The sequence below is a fragment of the Anabrus simplex genome, chromosome 1 (assembly GCF_040414725.1).
Source record: "Anabrus simplex isolate iqAnaSimp1 chromosome 1, ASM4041472v1, whole genome shotgun sequence".
NCBI lineage: Eukaryota > Metazoa > Arthropoda > Insecta > Orthoptera > Tettigoniidae > Anabrus > Anabrus simplex.
The window spans coordinates 1,305,372,250-1,305,389,090 of record NC_090265.1 but is presented as its reverse complement, the minus strand read 5'-3'; the positions used below and the strand labels follow the sequence as shown (position 1 = coordinate 1,305,389,090).

Sequence of the window (16,841 nt, the reverse complement as noted above, 5' to 3'; positions counted from 1 at the left end):
TTGAGTAAAAGTAATTGAATTACTTGTAGTGAATACTTCTTTTAGTAACTTTTACTTGTAATTGTTACTTTTTACAAAATGCCATTTTTACTTGTAATTTAATTCTTGAAATAAAATTGCAGTCTTTACATTATAGTATGGTAATCATTAAATTTTAGTAATCAATATTAATTGTATGGAAGCAGAAACAGGGATAATTTAATTGATGATAAAGATACTTACTTCAGTTCTACTCCTGCAGAGCCTATAACTTCACCAAAGCTAGATGAGATACTTCCGTACCTCTAGAGTACTTTGAAAAACATTAAACATATTCAACAAAATTCATCACTGCTGGGGAAGTTCTTACAACTAAACACAAGTATTCCTTCAAGTGCCTCTGCCAGACATCTTTAGAGCATTCTTTAAAAAATTTTATTAATAATACAATACTTAATAGTACCGGTACTATGAAACCAAATCCAAAGTCTTAATATATTAGTCATGATACTGTTTATCAAACTCCAAGCCGTCGAAAGAAGGTATGAGAAGCAGGTAGGACTTACAGATCACAAATCCCTTCAAGAACTTAGAGAATAAATAGACCAAAACTCCATGAATTTTCATTCAGATGAAATTGAAATAGTATTCCATACTTGGGATAGAATAAAATAAATTCTTCACTCATCTGCCATTAGAGTCCGCAAAGTTGTTGCTCACTGCAAAACAACCTCAGTTATTGCACACCACTCTGCAGCTGATTGAAGAGAGGTGAATTCTGAAGAAAAATGGCATCCAAACCACTCTACAAGAATAAAAATACAGGCTCCTGTGCCAGGAGATACAGTGAAATTGCAGGACAGATATGTCACAGTTCCTAAAAAAAGTGTGTGTGCTGATGTAGATAAACATCAAAACTCCAGCCAAGCAAGAGAACTATTCAAGAATGTGTCCAGCATCACTCATAAGTTTAAATCTTGCACTTGGGTGGTAGATGTTGAGAAATGGCATCCTCATTAGAGACAAGATAGCAGCCATTGACAGGTGGAGGCAATATTGTTAAAATTTATATTCAGAAGGTAATAACAATGCCTCAGATGGAAGGGCAATAGTGTACCATGAAGTGGAACCTGCAGTTCTGTGCAGTGAAACTGAGAATGCCATTAAACGTCTAAAGAACAACAAAGCTCCAGGTGCGGATAATATCACTGTGGAGATGATTAAAAGGATGGGGAGGATGGGATGGGCGTGTTTCATTCATTGTGCAATATAATATGGAGTAATGGAGAATGGCTGGCTGATTGGACAACACATTCCACTGCACAAGAAAGACTTGGTCAAAAACTATATGCCTGTAAAATTCTCTCCTACATCTTAAATCAGCACCTAAAACTCTACATGGAACCTCAGATATCCAAGGAACAAGCTGGATTTGTCTCGGATAAAAGATCATGTGACCATGTTCTAAACTTGAGGTAAATAACAGAGAAAGCTTGAAAGTTTTGTGTTCTTGTCTTAGTCTGCTTCCTCAGCTACAAAAAGACCTTCGACTGTGTTGCTTGGGAAATATTGTGGATCGTGCTAGATGGATTTGGTGTCCCACCTACTCTTATATCACTGATGAAAAGTGTATATGACTGCAGCACTGCAGCTGTGAATGTAGATAGTGAGATCCCAGAATACTTCAGTGTGTCACGTGGCATCAGACAAGGCTGCATCTTATCCCTTCAACTTTACAATGTCTACGGATAGTATATCAGAAAGAAGGCTTTCGTTGGTTGGGTTGGAGGCATCTCATCAATTGGTAGGAGAAAAATTAACAACTTGCAGTTTGCTGATGACACCCCCCGACTTGCCATCAGTGAGCAATTGCTTTCAGATATATGAACAAGAGTGAAGAATGTGAGTCTTGAGTAAGGACTGGAGCTCAACTCAGCAAGTCTAAACTCATGGTGAATAATAATGCAGCAAAGGCTGCTTGAAAGAACTGGAGGTAGTGCATGACTTTCTATACTTTGGGTCAACGATCAGTGATATAGTAAGTTCTGAGAAAGAGAGAAGGAGAATGATTTTGTTAGGATGAGCCACTATGATGAAATTAATGAACACAGAGGAATTGCTAATAATACAAAAGTCCGTCTCATTGAAACCCTTGTATTCTCTTTTTTCTCATATGGCTGTGAGACCTGGACCGTAAAGGCTTTAGACAGAAAATGTATCAATGCCTTTGAAATGTGGTGCTGTTGTAGAATGCTATGTGTCTCTTGGACTGCAAGAAAAACCAGTGCATCCATTTTTCAGGAACTAAAGATTTTAAAATGCCTTTCTTCTCATATCAGTGAAAGAGTACTTAATTCCTGTGGGCACATTGTGAAATGACCTGCAGAAAATCTAGAGAAGTTGATCATGGAAAAGGAAGTTAAGGGCAGTAGACCCCAGGAAAGGACTGCAACCAGACAAGTGAAGATTATCACCAGTTTATCTTTCCAATATGCCCTGCGGAAAACCGAAGAATGTCTGGGATGGTGATGCTACAGCAGAGATAAGACCAGCAAAGACAAAACCAGGGGGATCACGATACTCAGAAATGTGTGTCAGTTAATTTATTAGTGATGATGATGATAGCTTAGATCAAAATAAAAATAAAAATCCTTGTCTGAATGATTTGTAATGTAATATGAACAATTACAGTAATGTTAAAATTCAAGTAAATCAATATATACGGGGCTGTCAAATGAAAACCGAACACCCACTACAACGTGACCATGGAATGGTTTTATTCAAAAGTAATTACCAAAAGCATTAGTACATTTATCCCTCTGAGAGACAAGACAATCAACTCCAGTTTTGTAAAAAGAGGTAGGTTGCTGACAGATCCACAAGCAACGTCCACAAATGTCTTTCTTCAGATCGCCAAAAATGTGAAAATCGCAAGGTGAAAGATCCGGGCTGTATGGAGGATGTTGAAGTGTTTCCTAACCAAATCACTGAAATGTAGATTTTGCCAGATTGGAAGTATGGAGACAAGGATGACTCCATCCGACAGCATTCCAGGGTGTTTTGACTTTATGGCACCTTGCAGTTTCTGCAAAGTGTCTTCATAGCGCTGCGCATTGATTATGGTTCCACACTCAAGGAAGTTGACAAGCAAAGGGCCCCTGCATTTAAAGTCATCATGGCTTTACCAGAACTTGTGTGAACAGCTTTGGATTTCTTTGGCAAGGGAGAATTGCAATATTTCCATTGTTTGTTTTTGGTGTTTGCTCTTGAGCTTGAAATAGTGGCACAATGTTTCATCCCCTGTAATGATATGGGACAGAAATGCATACTCTTCCTTGTGGTACCACTGCAGATTACTCGGACATCACGCCATTCTGTCAATTTTCTTGTCCCTCTGTCACTTGACGTGGAACCTACTGCGTGCATATTTTGCAGAAATGCAAGTGATCTTTGTTAATGGTATGCACAGAGTCATGACTAATGCCAACCTGAACATGAATTTCTTCCTCTGTGATTCATCGGTTTTCCCGAATGAGGCTATCAATCCCCCTATCACATCAGGAGTAATGGCTCGATGGGCCTGTGCTGGGCGCGCATCATCTTGCAGTGATGTGCGCCCTTCTCGGACTCTCCTGTGCCACTCATGCATGCTCATCATGGACATGCAGTGTTTGCCATACACAGCAGACCTGCGATGGTGAGTTTTGTGTATTCCAGCACCCTCAGCCACCAGAAAACAGACCACACTTCTCTGCTCTTCTTTGCTTGCTTCCATTTCTACAGCTGGATGAGAACACTAGACCAATCAATGCAATAACAAAGACATAACCCAACAATTACATGCACCTGTGAGTTTCAACTATGCAGTTCTCTTACCACAGCATTGGCAGTATCAATATGTAACAACAGTGTTGCCACCTCTCATGTGGTATGTGTGTTATGGCAGGTGTTTGGTTTTCATTTGACTGCCCGTTACAGTTCATCATGTTTTATTGTTAATATTTTCTTAATATAATTAAAATTCCATACCTATGTGGTGCTTTTGTTGATGTTAGCAATATCTGCAAATAGGAAAACATGTGAATGGTTTTGTATAGGCTTTTGGGCTTGTGCCGTGTCAAGAAAATAAGGTGAAATTCTTAATGTTTCGTAGAAAACTGTGCTCTGCGTCCTCAGAAGAATTCTCGACTGTCCACGAGAAAGACTTCTTAAACAATGACACTTTTGAATTTGGAACGTTATAATAGAAGTAGAAGTGGAAATGGTACGTTCATTCACCACCAGATGGCACCCAGGAAGTGGCACAATGCTAGCGTTGGAAGCGGAAGCTGACCGAACCATCACAATCGGACTAAGCAGTTCACATAACGTGTTTGCGTAACATATGACAAGTGTAAGACATAGGCATAAGCCTGGAATGAAACATCTGGCGACGAGGAACGTACGAATTTGGAAAACACCGAGACGAAATAACAGTAGTGAAGGGAACTACCTACGTAAATTCTTAATGGCTGGCAACCAGGTATTACTTAATTGATAGCCGGTGTCCCTCTTGAAATTGTTAGGATTTCTACGTATTTCCACAGCTTCCCGTATAATCCTGGACCTGTAGTGTCTAGTGTGAGTAAGAGCTCGAGCATCTTGGAACTTGACATCATGACCCGACGATAGAGCGTGCTCAGCTATTGCTGATTTGTCAGGTTGGTTGAGACGAATATTACGTTCATGTTCTTTGGTACGGGTACCAATGGACCGGCATGTTTGGCTGATGTATACTTTACCGCGCGTACAGGGAATTTTGTATACCCCAGGATGTAAAAGTGGGGACAATTTGTCCTTGGTTTTACTCAGACTGTGAGCAATTTTAGTGGCGGTGCCAAACACGGTTTTTATATTGTGTTTGCAGAGGACCTTGGCAATTCGATGTATGGTGTTGTGAATGTAAGGCAAGTAGGCAGTTCCCTTCACTTCTTCCTTCTGTGAGATTTGCTTGGTCGTTTCTCTGAGATGTAGGGCTCTATGAATCTGCAAATCGCTGTAACCATTACCCTTAAACGCAACTTTGAGCGTGTCTATCTCCATCCTGGTGTATATGAAATTCCCTGTATGTGCGGTAAAGTATACATCAGCCAAACATGCCGGTCCATTGGTACCCTTATCAAAGAACATGAACGTAATATTTGTCTCAACCAACCTAATAAATCGGCAATAGCTGAGCACGCTCTATCGTCGCGTCATGATGTCATGTTCCAAGATGCTCGAGCTCTTACGCACACTAGACACTACAGGTCCAGGATTATACGTGAAGCTGTGGAAATACATAGAAATCCTAACAATTTCAACAGGAACACCGGCTATCAATTAAGTAATACCTGGTTGCCAGCCATTAAGAATTTACGTAGGTAGTTCCCTTCCCCGCCCCTTCACTATTGTTATTTCGTTTTGGTGTTTTCCAAATTCGTACGTTCCTTGTCACCATATGTTTCATTCCAGGCTTATGTCTATGTCTTACACCTGTCATATGTTACGCAAACATGTTATGTGAACCGCTTAGTCTGATTGTAATGGTTCGGTCAGCTTCCGCTTCCAACGCTAGCGTTGTGCCACATCCTGGGTGCCATCTGGTGGTGAATTTCCACTTCTACTTCTATTATAACATTCCAAATTCAAAAGTGTCATTGTTTAAGAAGCATTTCTCGTGGACAGTCGAGAATTCTTCTGAGGACGCAGAGCACAGTTTTCTGCGAAACGTTAAGAATTTCACCTTATTTTCTTGACACAGCACAAGCCCAAAAGCCTATACAATATCATGTTTATAAGTACAGGCCGTGAAAGCATTAATGCCAACATTTGAATGGTTGATATACATTTTGACCAGCAATAAGTAATATAAGAAGCTGGAGTCTTTATAATGGGGAACACTTTGTCTTACCTATTACGATTGCTCATGTATAAGATATGCAGTATATAAAACACTTCAGACAATATGGTATTCCTTGAACAGAACTCCTTGATTGATGATGTGAAATGCTAATCATTTTGAATTACAACAGTTTGGCTCCTTCCACTCATAGCAATCCATACTGAGTCCTTTTGTCAAAGCGTAGTTGAAATTGAAGTGATTTTGGTGGTTTGTGCAGATTTTTAATATTCCTAAACAGTTCTACAAAGGATTAATATATGAATATATTTCAGAGGGAACAGAAAAGAAGTCATATTTTCTGGCAATATTTAGGTAAAGTATTGTACTATTTTTGAAAAATGAAAATCCACAGTTTGTTTCCAGTCATTCAACCCGGTCAGGACTAAAATGAATGAATGCCCCATCTAGTGGCGAGGATAGAAATTGTGCCAGCTGCTGAAGCCTGTATGTCACTATGCATTTTCTATTTTCTGCCTCTTTCATTTGAATATGCTTTAATGTTAGAAAATATCTTTATAACTTGCACTGCATTTTGCATAGGTCTGCTTTTAAATTTAAATTATTATTAGAAAATAACTTTTGACACCTAGCAAGCTTTTTGCAAGAGCAGAACACTTCATAGGTTTGTTTATTAATATTTTGATATGAAATAATTCCAGAAATGTTAATCTCAGGAATGCTGCCTCCATCTTGTTGGAACCCTTTTTCATATTTATAATTGCTTGCTTTATATACTGTATATGTTTTGGCTGTTATTTACGCCTGTATCTACCATCAAACATGATAGGTTTTCAATATGATTGAGGTAAGCAAAAGATGGATGTCGACAGTTTAGTCTTAAAGCAATGCACATATGTACTTTTTTACTTTCATTTAGGAGTATTCACAACTTACTTTCCATGTCTTGTTATGGTCAGGGCAGAAGATAGCTTACATTGAAGAAAGACAAACATATGAATATTTTCTTAGACATGGAAGGAAAAAATAATCTTATATAATAACACAATTCTTCCTATGGATGAAGTTAATGAATAATAATGCTAACAGGCTTATTAAAATAGATGATTGCACACACCGTAAATAGCACAAAAAGTATCATTTGTAACTGAAATTTTGGATATAATTCTAATTAATCAACTGTTAATGAAGTAATAGATCTCCTTTGTTGGAAATTACAAACTTATCACACTGATATCTTATTTCTTGACCGATTTAAGAGGGTTGGAATTTTAATATTTGTGACCATTTAACTATTCTAGATACAGATTAGTTACCCGTTTAAAAGTTCTCATGCCCTTTAATGTAATCATAAGCCTTGTGTGATATTCATTACAGGACATTGACAAAAATCTACCACTAAACATGTGCCTGTGTAACGTGTGCTTGAGAGTTGTGGTGTGTAATAGTTGATAGGTTAAGTGTTCGTATCTTTTTCCTTTTTTTCTCTAAACTAGTCACAGACAAGCAACATGAACATCACAGGAGCTTAAACCATAGCACATCATCTAAACTCAAACACCACTTTGTAACATGTGCCGACGCATGTGCTTGAGAATTTTAAAATGGCTGAAGGGTTAAATGTGTCTCCCAAAGCAAGTCATAAGATTATTATTCTTCTTCTGCTTAGCACTGTCTCACAGGTGCAGGGTGTGATCTTCGTGTCATTAAATGCTATTTTGCTTTGTCTTTGATGTTGTTTGGCCTCAAGCCAAGGAGGTGTCTATCGACCATTGGAGCATTTGCAGCTCTTTGGCATGAAATTGGCATTCAGTGCTTTCATTGGACAGTTGGCAATCAGTTCCATATATGTGCAACTGGACGTACTATTATTTGGTTTATCTTTGACTTTAAGTGAAGAGGCAAAAGCTAGTCACAGATTATTTTCCAAAAATTACGTGTATCCCACCTATCATTTATCATGACAATGCCCTGAACATATGTTGCAGAAGCTGTGCTTGTGTTGTTTAATCAATGGAGCTAAGATTTGCTCTCTCATCCTCCTTATCTAAGCTACTGTAGCTTCAACTTGATCTCTAAGATGGAGAAAAACTTTACAGCATTGTCAAACTTCGTCAGACTCTCGGTTTATTACATTTTGATAAGTATACATGCCAAAGAGATGTTAAATACAGAAAGAAAATTGTGAAATGGACACTGTAGCTCTATGGGTAGAGCACTGAATGTGAAATTAAAGATTTTTGGGTTGGTTCCCATGTGTGTTCTGTTGGCTTATTTTTGTAATGCACTTTACATCTCTTTGGCATGTAACATTATAACAAGCTATAAAAGTCTATTTGACATACAGTGCAGCTGTGAAAGCTAAATATTCAACTCTAGACATCCTTCAGGCAGTAGACTACTCCATTCTAGCAATCAGCTGAACAAGCACTGCCAGTGATATACTGTAATTTCTACATTAGCCAACAAGTTTCACAGAATGCTAATGTTAACATGAAGAGCTTTAATACCTTGAAAGAGGTGTCTATCCTTTATTTGTAGCAATTTAATAGCTCCTATATTAAAATTGCAACCTTCATATGTTGGTAGATGAGTTATTGTCAGGTTGGGAGGATGAAGATTATAAGATTAAAATTATTGTAGCTTCATGTGATAATTAGTCCTTTTTTCTTTCTTTCATGTGAACCAAAAAGAACCACTTTACCCTTACTCGATCCGAGGTAATCAGTTTCCCAGGTAGCAATCAATAATATTGTTTCTAAATTTAAACCTCAGAATGACAGAATGATCTCCAAACTTTGATAGATATTATTATTATTATTATTATTATTTTGTGTGGCATTGCTAGCCTGATGCGGCCTTTTTAAATTTTTTATTTCTATACAATCTGCTTTACACCACACTGACACAGATGTCTTATAGCAACGATGGAATAGGAAAGGGCCAGGAGTGGGAAGGAAGTGACACTGGCCTTCATTAAAATGGATACAGCCTCGGAATTTCCCATGGTGTGTAAATGGGAAACCATGGAGGACAATCTTGAGGGCTCCCGACGGTGGGATTCAAACCCACTATCTCCCGAATGCAAGCTGATAGATGCATGACTCAAAATTCAGCCACTTGCTCGGTGCAGCCTTCGTAAGGCACACCCTTCAACAAGGGTGGGTAGCATCTGAAGTGTATGAGAAACTGCATGTCAGTGTGGTGGAGGATAATGTTGTGTGTGGTGTGTGAGTTGTAGGGATGTTGAAAACAGCACAAGCACCCAGTATGTAAGCCAAGGGAATTAACCGTTTAGGATTTAAATCCCTTGACCTGACTAGAAATCAAGCAATGGTGCTGGACAGCTGTGTTGCTACTGATGACAGATAATATACACAGTAGTCTGATATTGTTTGGTACTAATATTCAAACAATTTTGTTTCTATTTTTAGTTGAGACCTGTGATTAAATAAAAGTATAAACTATTTTCTCAATGCTCTTGATTTAAGGGCATGACATTAATTGCCTTGTAATATATTAATTGTGTCATGTCTTTAGGAGAGATGCAACAGTGAGTTGGAATGAGATGGCGTAGATTTTAAATAGAGCCAAAATAAGAAAAAATTTATTTGTGCATATGTAATAAGATGTTGGTTGTGAGCATAGAAGCCAATGTTGAACTTAAGATTACACATCCTCCAATAGTAAGAATCAGGGTGATAATAGGAAAAAGAAAAACTTGTCATTATGAAACTCATCTTAAACATGTGGCAATGTAACCAAATAGTTTATAGAATCCCCAAACTTTACAGCAGATTAGGATCACACTATAAAGCCTGTCATTACAACATTGTAATTAACTAAAATTATCTTTACAAGGTGCCAAAATCTAGTTTTTTAACAGTTTAAATGAATTTTTTTTCCTTCTTTTCTGATCAGTGAAAAAATGTTGTGTGCATTGCTAGGATTGTCACTACCATCTAAAAAGATTATCCTGATAATGTATTATCAGCCTACTGTAACTTATAATATTTACTCTTTCCCCAAAAAAAGAATGTTTTATTGCAAGAATACGATACTAAAGCATTGCACAGTCTCCATTTATCATTTTCCAACAGACGATGACGATGATGAGGGTCCTGCTCTTAAAGAGAAGCTGCTAGCTCTTTGTCTGCGTGGTATCGACATCTTCTGTGTGTGGGATTGCTGTTGGCTGTGGCTCAAATTCCAGGAGTACGTTGCTCTCCTAGTATTTGACCCATTTGTTGAACTGTTTATCACCTTGTGTATTGTGGTCAACACACTCTTCATGGCGCTGGATCACCATGATATGAACAAGGACATGGAGAAAGCACTCAAGAGTGGCAACTATGTAAGTTGTTTTTATCTTATGTACTAGAAGAGGAATGGATGTTTAGTAACATATGACAACTGTAATCATTATAAACATACTATTTTACAAATTTGTCTTTAGGTCTAATGTTTGTTTGCTTTCAAAATAGTGTTACAAGTTACACATCCTACTAGCTACTTCTATGGTATTCAGAATATTGCTTCAAGTCTTTCACATGTTTTGTTATTCACATTTCTTTTTACCCCTTTCATTCACATATTCCTTCATGTTTATCATATATTTTCTACTTATTTCTATATCTCAATCAACTGTAGTCTTTATTTCTAACATTTTTGCTTAATTAGCTTTTTCCATTTCCTCTTCATTAGCATATATTTAATGAAACTTTTCTTTTTTACTCGTAGTATGTTTTGCTGTGTCATACCTCCTTTCCCCATACTTCCTTAACTATTTCATAACAGTACCTATCATTTATAGCAGTTTTCATTTTGTACTTCCTAATCTAAAGGACCAAATAACAGAGGAGCTGAATGCTCAAGTTGGCCGAGAGAGACAGGGTTGTGAAATCATCATTGGACCACATGGCTGTGAGAAGAGGAACTCTGAAGGAGTGTTCCTGGTAGATTTCTGTGTACAAAATAACTTAACGATATGGAATATTTGGTATCGAAAGAGAGACATTTATAAAATAATTGGGAATAGCTGGCATGGGCAGATTAAAACTTTAATAGACTATACAACTGGCCAGTAATCTAGGTGGTTTGATATAAATGTTCAAAGTATTCCAAACAAATGTCTAGATAGCTACCATTGGCTATTAATCATGGATCTCAGAAAGGTCCATGTACCAACAGACTGACACAATTAAATGGCTGTTGAAATACCTGGAAAAGAAACAGAGTACCAAGTAGGATCATATCCATATTAGCCAAAAATGAGAAAGAGCCATAGAGGAAGAATGGAATTCATTCTAAGAAACCTTTGTATCAGAAATCAAAGCAAAATCTGGAAAAATAAGTTTTACACAGGAAAGGAAACACCATTGTGAAGACAGCAGGAAAAGAAAGAAAGAAAGAAAGAAAGAAACAAACAAACAAACAAACAAACAAACAAAGAGAGATACTGAAGAGAAAATTAGATCACAAAAGTACAGAAAAGTGGAAATGTATTTAATGATGAAGTTGAATAACTAGCGCTTTAATAGAATTGAATCACTGGGCGAGTTAGCTGCGCAGTTAGGGGCGCGCAGCTGTGAGATTGCATCCGGGAAATAGATGGTTCGAACCCCACTGTTGGCAGCCTTGAAGATGGTTTTCCATGGTTTCCCATTTTCACACCAGGCAAGCTGGGGCTGTACCTTAATTAAGGCCTCAGCCGCTTCCTTTTAACTCTTAGCCCTTTCCTACCCCATCGTTACCATAAGACCTATCTGTGTTGGTGCAAAGTAAAGCCAGTTGTAAAAAAAAATAGAATTGAATCAAGAATCTGACTGCTAAACAACTAATGCAGGAGGAAATGGACAAGTGCTGGAATTGCTTTACTACCAAGATACAGGAAGACCCTCAAATGAAACTAGCTACATGAGGTAGTAAAGAAGTGGAGTGAATGTTGGAATATGTTGGTTTTAGGTGGTGATAATATGGTAAGGACAGAGGAAGAAATTAGAGAAGAAATTGTGAATCTTACAAACATACCTTTAAATAGTGATGTTGACATCAGCAGTGCCAGAGATGGCAGAGTAGATGCAAGCCATAAAGCCCCAAACCTATAAATGTGGCTCAGAAGCAGCATTGGTGAGCATGCAAAATGGAAAATCTCAAGTATTTTATCAACATAGTTCAGATATGTGGAAGGCACCCAGAATACCAGGCTTAAACTCAATTTTCAGAATGGCTTGATTTCAGGAAAGAAGCGAGCAGTCGTCTGACCTCACTGTCCACTGGAGCCATTCTCCCAGCTGTCTTAATTACAGGTGGGACTCTATGTCAGCTAGTTTAAAAGTAGGTCATTGAATCCTTATATGTGGGTTGCCGACCTTACAGGCGCTACTTTCTCTCTTTTTTTTTTTTTTCCAACCCTCAGACCTTCCCCAAAATTAATTCCAGTTTCCTCCTTCACCTACATCTTACTTCTCTTTCAAATTTCCCATTTTAATTCTACTTGATTTTCGTATCTTTGGATCTCATTTTTGCTATGAGAATGTTAATAGAGTAGTATTGGGAACATGAATAGAATCTTGTGATGGTGTCCTTGGATATCAAAAAATCATATGATTGTATTCCTCAGAACAAGTTCTTAGAACATCTAGAAGATTTAAAAGTGCCTAAATTGTTTGATTGAAAAAGTAAAGATGCTATACCAAATTGTTACAGCTGTATCCAGGTAGTCAGTGGACGATGTGAATGGTTTGAGTCCAGTATGTAATAATATACTGTAGTAGCAGAACAACATAAAACAAGAAAGTGTGAAGTATGTAAAGGACCACAGAGTTACTCATTTGGGAAATCTACAGAATCAAGCAGCAATTGAAAACATTAATTCATTTCATAGCAATTTTAATGTACTTAAGAACAAACGCTTCTTCTTCTTTTTGATTTTGGCCATCTAAGGACCACGGAAAGTAACCCTGTTCATTCATCTTGACCCTTCTCTTGTTAACTTCCAACAGTTCTTCATCCTTTCACTTTGGTGTTTCCTCCTCTCTTGTGTCCAAATGTTATTATTACCTTTCCTCTTCTCCTTCTCCTGGAAACCCATGAAATTTTGCATCAATCTTTGAAAACTCTTCTGTCTTGTATTATATCATCTGTCATCCAATCTCTGTCATATTTTTTTTTTTAATCCTTGGATCCATGCTTGCATACGGACTCTCTGGTTTGATTACTGTCTTGTAGTGTTTGATTTTAGTTTTTCTTGACATATTCTTCATATTGTAGGTATCTTTAGTGAGTTGGTATGCTAGTTCCAGTTTTCTTTTCCTTGATCTGTTTTCTTCTTTATCAAGTCCATCAACCTGAATTATTTCTTGTATATATTTAAACTTATTAACCTTGTTGATTTTCCTGTACTCTGTTTTTTTTTTTTTTTTTCTGTGGGTGAATCCCTAATAATGGTCATGAATTTAGTGTTCTCAAAAGATATCTAAAGTCCAACTTTTCCTGCTATTTTTTTTTTTAGAAGATAGGTTTGTTCTAAGGCAGTCTCCATACCGCCAAAGAGGAGTGCTTTGTCATCAGCAAAGGTCAAACCAGGCTTCTGACACTTTTCAGGAAAACTTTCTGTTTGTCTTCCATGCTTGATTATCTCCTTATAATTTATTCCACTTTCCTCTATGATATTGCCCACCTTCCTAAGCTGTATCATAGGTTATAAACTTCATGGTTCTGATCCGTATTGAATTGCAAGTCATTGGTCTCTCCTTATTTCTAGTTGTGACCATGATCTTGCTCTTTTCGTCATAAAATTTCATTCCATATTGTTCCACCTCATGTTCCCATACGTCTGGATATCCTCTCCCTTTTCTTCCTCCCCAGATTCTTTCTTCTTGCTATGGGCTTTACGTCGCACCGACACAGATACGTCTTATGGCGACGATGGGACAGGAAAGGCCTAGGAGTTGGAAGGAAGAGGCCATGGCCTTAATTAAGGTACAGCCCCAGCATTTGCCTGGTGTGAAAATGGGAAACCACGGAAAACCATTTTCAGGGCTGCCGATAGTGGGATTCGAACCTACTATCTCCCGGATGCAAGCTCACAGCCGCGCGCCTCTACGCGCACGGCCAACTCGCCCGGTCCTCCCCAGATTAACAAGCCATCTGCAAACATTATCACTTTCACTTTTTCTTTTCTAATTTTCCTTGCCACTTTTGTCATGAACTCCTCCATTACTACAATGAAGAACATTGGTGACAGAGCACTTCCTTGTCTTAATCCACTTTTTAGCTCAAACCAGTCTGTTCTCTCTCCTCCTACTTTCACACAACTGACACTCACTCTTTGCATTGTCTGCTTCTCAACACCTATTTTCTGTAAGGCTTTCCATACCTTGTTTTTGCACACACGATCATATGCTTTCTCAAAGTCCAAGAAGGTCATCACCGGGCGAGTTGGCCGTGCACTTAGAGGCGCGCGGCTGTGAGCTTGCATCCGGGAGATAGTAGGTTCGAATCCCACTATCGGCAGCCCTGAAGATGGTTTTCCGTGGTTTCCCATTTTCACACCAGGCAAATGCTGGGGCTGTACCTTAAGGCCACGGCCGCTTCCTTCCAACTCCTAGGCCTTTCCTATCCCATCGTCGCCATAAGACCTATCTGTGTCGGTGCAACGTAAAGCCCCTAGCAAAAAAAGAAAAAAAAAAAGGAGGTCATCAGTAGGTTTTTACACCACTCATAATGATGCTTTTGCAAATATAAAGCGTCTTACTGCAAATATAAGGTCTACTATGGACCTTCCTGGTCTGAGGCCATACTGCTCTTCTCATAGCTTTTCTTCCCCCCTATTTCTGATCCTGTTCTCCAGAATCTTCTCAAACACCATCGCATAGTGGCATATCAATGTGACTCGCATGTGACTCCCGTGTAGTTTTAATTTTTCCTATTCTCCTTCTTTTAGATGGCGCAATTATCACCCTCTTCCCATCTTCCTCTTCTTCCATACAACTTCCAACATACGATAAAGCCACAGAGGAGTTAATGAGATGAAATGAATGACGTGATAAATGATAGTTGGAAGGGAGAAGGTGGAACCTGGTGTCAGCATATAGTCTTCCCCATCAAAAAGCACCAAGGTGTCTGCTCAAGGCTTAACATCTCCATCTGGCTGACAAATAATAATAATCATTAATAGTGCCATATGCCCTCACTCCATATCAACACTGTGGAGAGTTTTGAAATTGAATCCAGGCTTTTGATAAGCGATCTGGTGATTAGAAATTGTATATCACCACCTTTCCTACCCTGCTGGCCAGCATTCTGATGGGAAAAGTTTTTTTGACCAATGGAACTGGAACTGGCTAACCACAGTGTCGCACTATATAAGCGTGATAGCTTAACGATCATGGCCACCAGACAGGCTCTTTCCATTACCATAATTCACTGTTTAAATAAATTTTGCTTGGAATAGTTTTTCCTTTTGCTTTAAAAAAAAAACAAAAAAAAAACATAATTTTAGTTTTCTGTGTCAATAAACTCATATTACACTTGGATACAATTTTGTGTAAATTGTGGACTGATCATTGCAGGTCATCTTTTGTAAGGGTGTAAGGGCAATTAGAGCAATATCATTTCCAAACAAGATAGCATCTAACTTCAGGTTTTTATTTATATGTATATAGCCATGTTCCTCTTGCCTCCACTCTTTCATAACAGTTTTCTTGTAAATTATAAATAGCAGAGGAAAAATTCTACATTTTTCTGACACTTATCATCATCATCTTCATCATTATCATCATCATCATCATCATGTTCATTTTCTCTTGTCCAGATCCTGCAAGGTCAGGGTGTTGATGGCACTTCTCCACCGTTGCCTCTTCTTCCACCACTCCTCTTCAGTAATTGTATTCCAGTACAGTCTTCTTTTTTCTTATACTGTTCTTGAGAGAGTCCACCCATCTTGTTCTGGGCCTCCCTCTTGCCCTCTTTCCTTCTATCTTATATCTTAGCCTCCAACTCTTGTTTAGGTATCTTTCCCTTAAGTGGGGAATTCCTCAAGGCAGTATTATTGGACCTTTGTTTTCTTATATTATTATTATTATTATTATTATTATTATTATTATTATTATTATTATTATTATTATTATTATTATTATTATTATCATTATTATTGTTGTTGTTGTTGTTGTTACGGGGCTACCCACGGATCAGCAGAGGTGAAAAAAGGTGCCAGGATGAATGGGTCTAACTACAAACTCAAAATTAATTTAAAATTTTAACAAAGGTTATATTTTCAAGAAACAACAACATTTTAACAACTTAGTGAAATAACAATGACATAGCAATTTAGAAACAAGACTTAGAAAGATCCAAGACTTCGGAATTTTAACACTTTTGGGCTACAAGCCCCTAGTTTTACAATTTTGAGCTCCTAGCCCAACTTTACAAAAGCACAAATTTTTTCAAAGGGCAGAAATCCCCTAATACATGGAGCACTTGCTCCCAAATATCAAGCATCTCAGAGGCATTCTTACAATACTTGAAAAGAGCTGACATGCTCTCAGTGTTCCCAGCCTACTCAAGGCAACACAATGTGAAAATCTAATAATCACTGGCCTTACAAGGCACTATTTACAAATAGCAATCTTATTACACAGAGGTACCTAGTACCCAACCTATGGGGCCTTAGTGAAAAGGAACAGGTTCAATAAACGGCCTGAGTACAACTGGAGTGGAGTCGGAGATTGAGCTCCACAAAAAAATATAAAGACCTATAGGGCACTTGGCCAACGAAACAGGGGCTAATCCCAATCTACTGAGGTAGCGCGAATGGAGATAACTTTAATACATTGCAGAAACAAATGCGGTACCCCAAACCAAAATGAAGGGGAGCTCGATAGGGTATATCACTCTCTATCCCCGATTTACAGTTAAAGATTTATGAAATTTTACATGAGCCGAAAGGAGATTTACATTTAGAGAAGTTAGTTACATA

The 16,841-nt window shown here is 38.0% G+C and overlaps 1 protein-coding gene across 1 annotated transcript in view; it reads left to right on the top strand.

The window, feature by feature from the left end:
* Window positions 1-16,841, top strand: part of para (paralytic) — a 947,817-nt gene that overhangs the window by 504,908 nt on the left and 426,068 nt on the right. Inside the window, exon 17 of the mRNA XM_067137715.2 lies at window positions 9,961-10,214. Coding sequence (XP_066993816.2) covers window positions 9,961-10,214 — 254 coding nt within the window. The remainder of the gene's footprint in view (window positions 1-9,960; window positions 10,215-16,841) is intronic.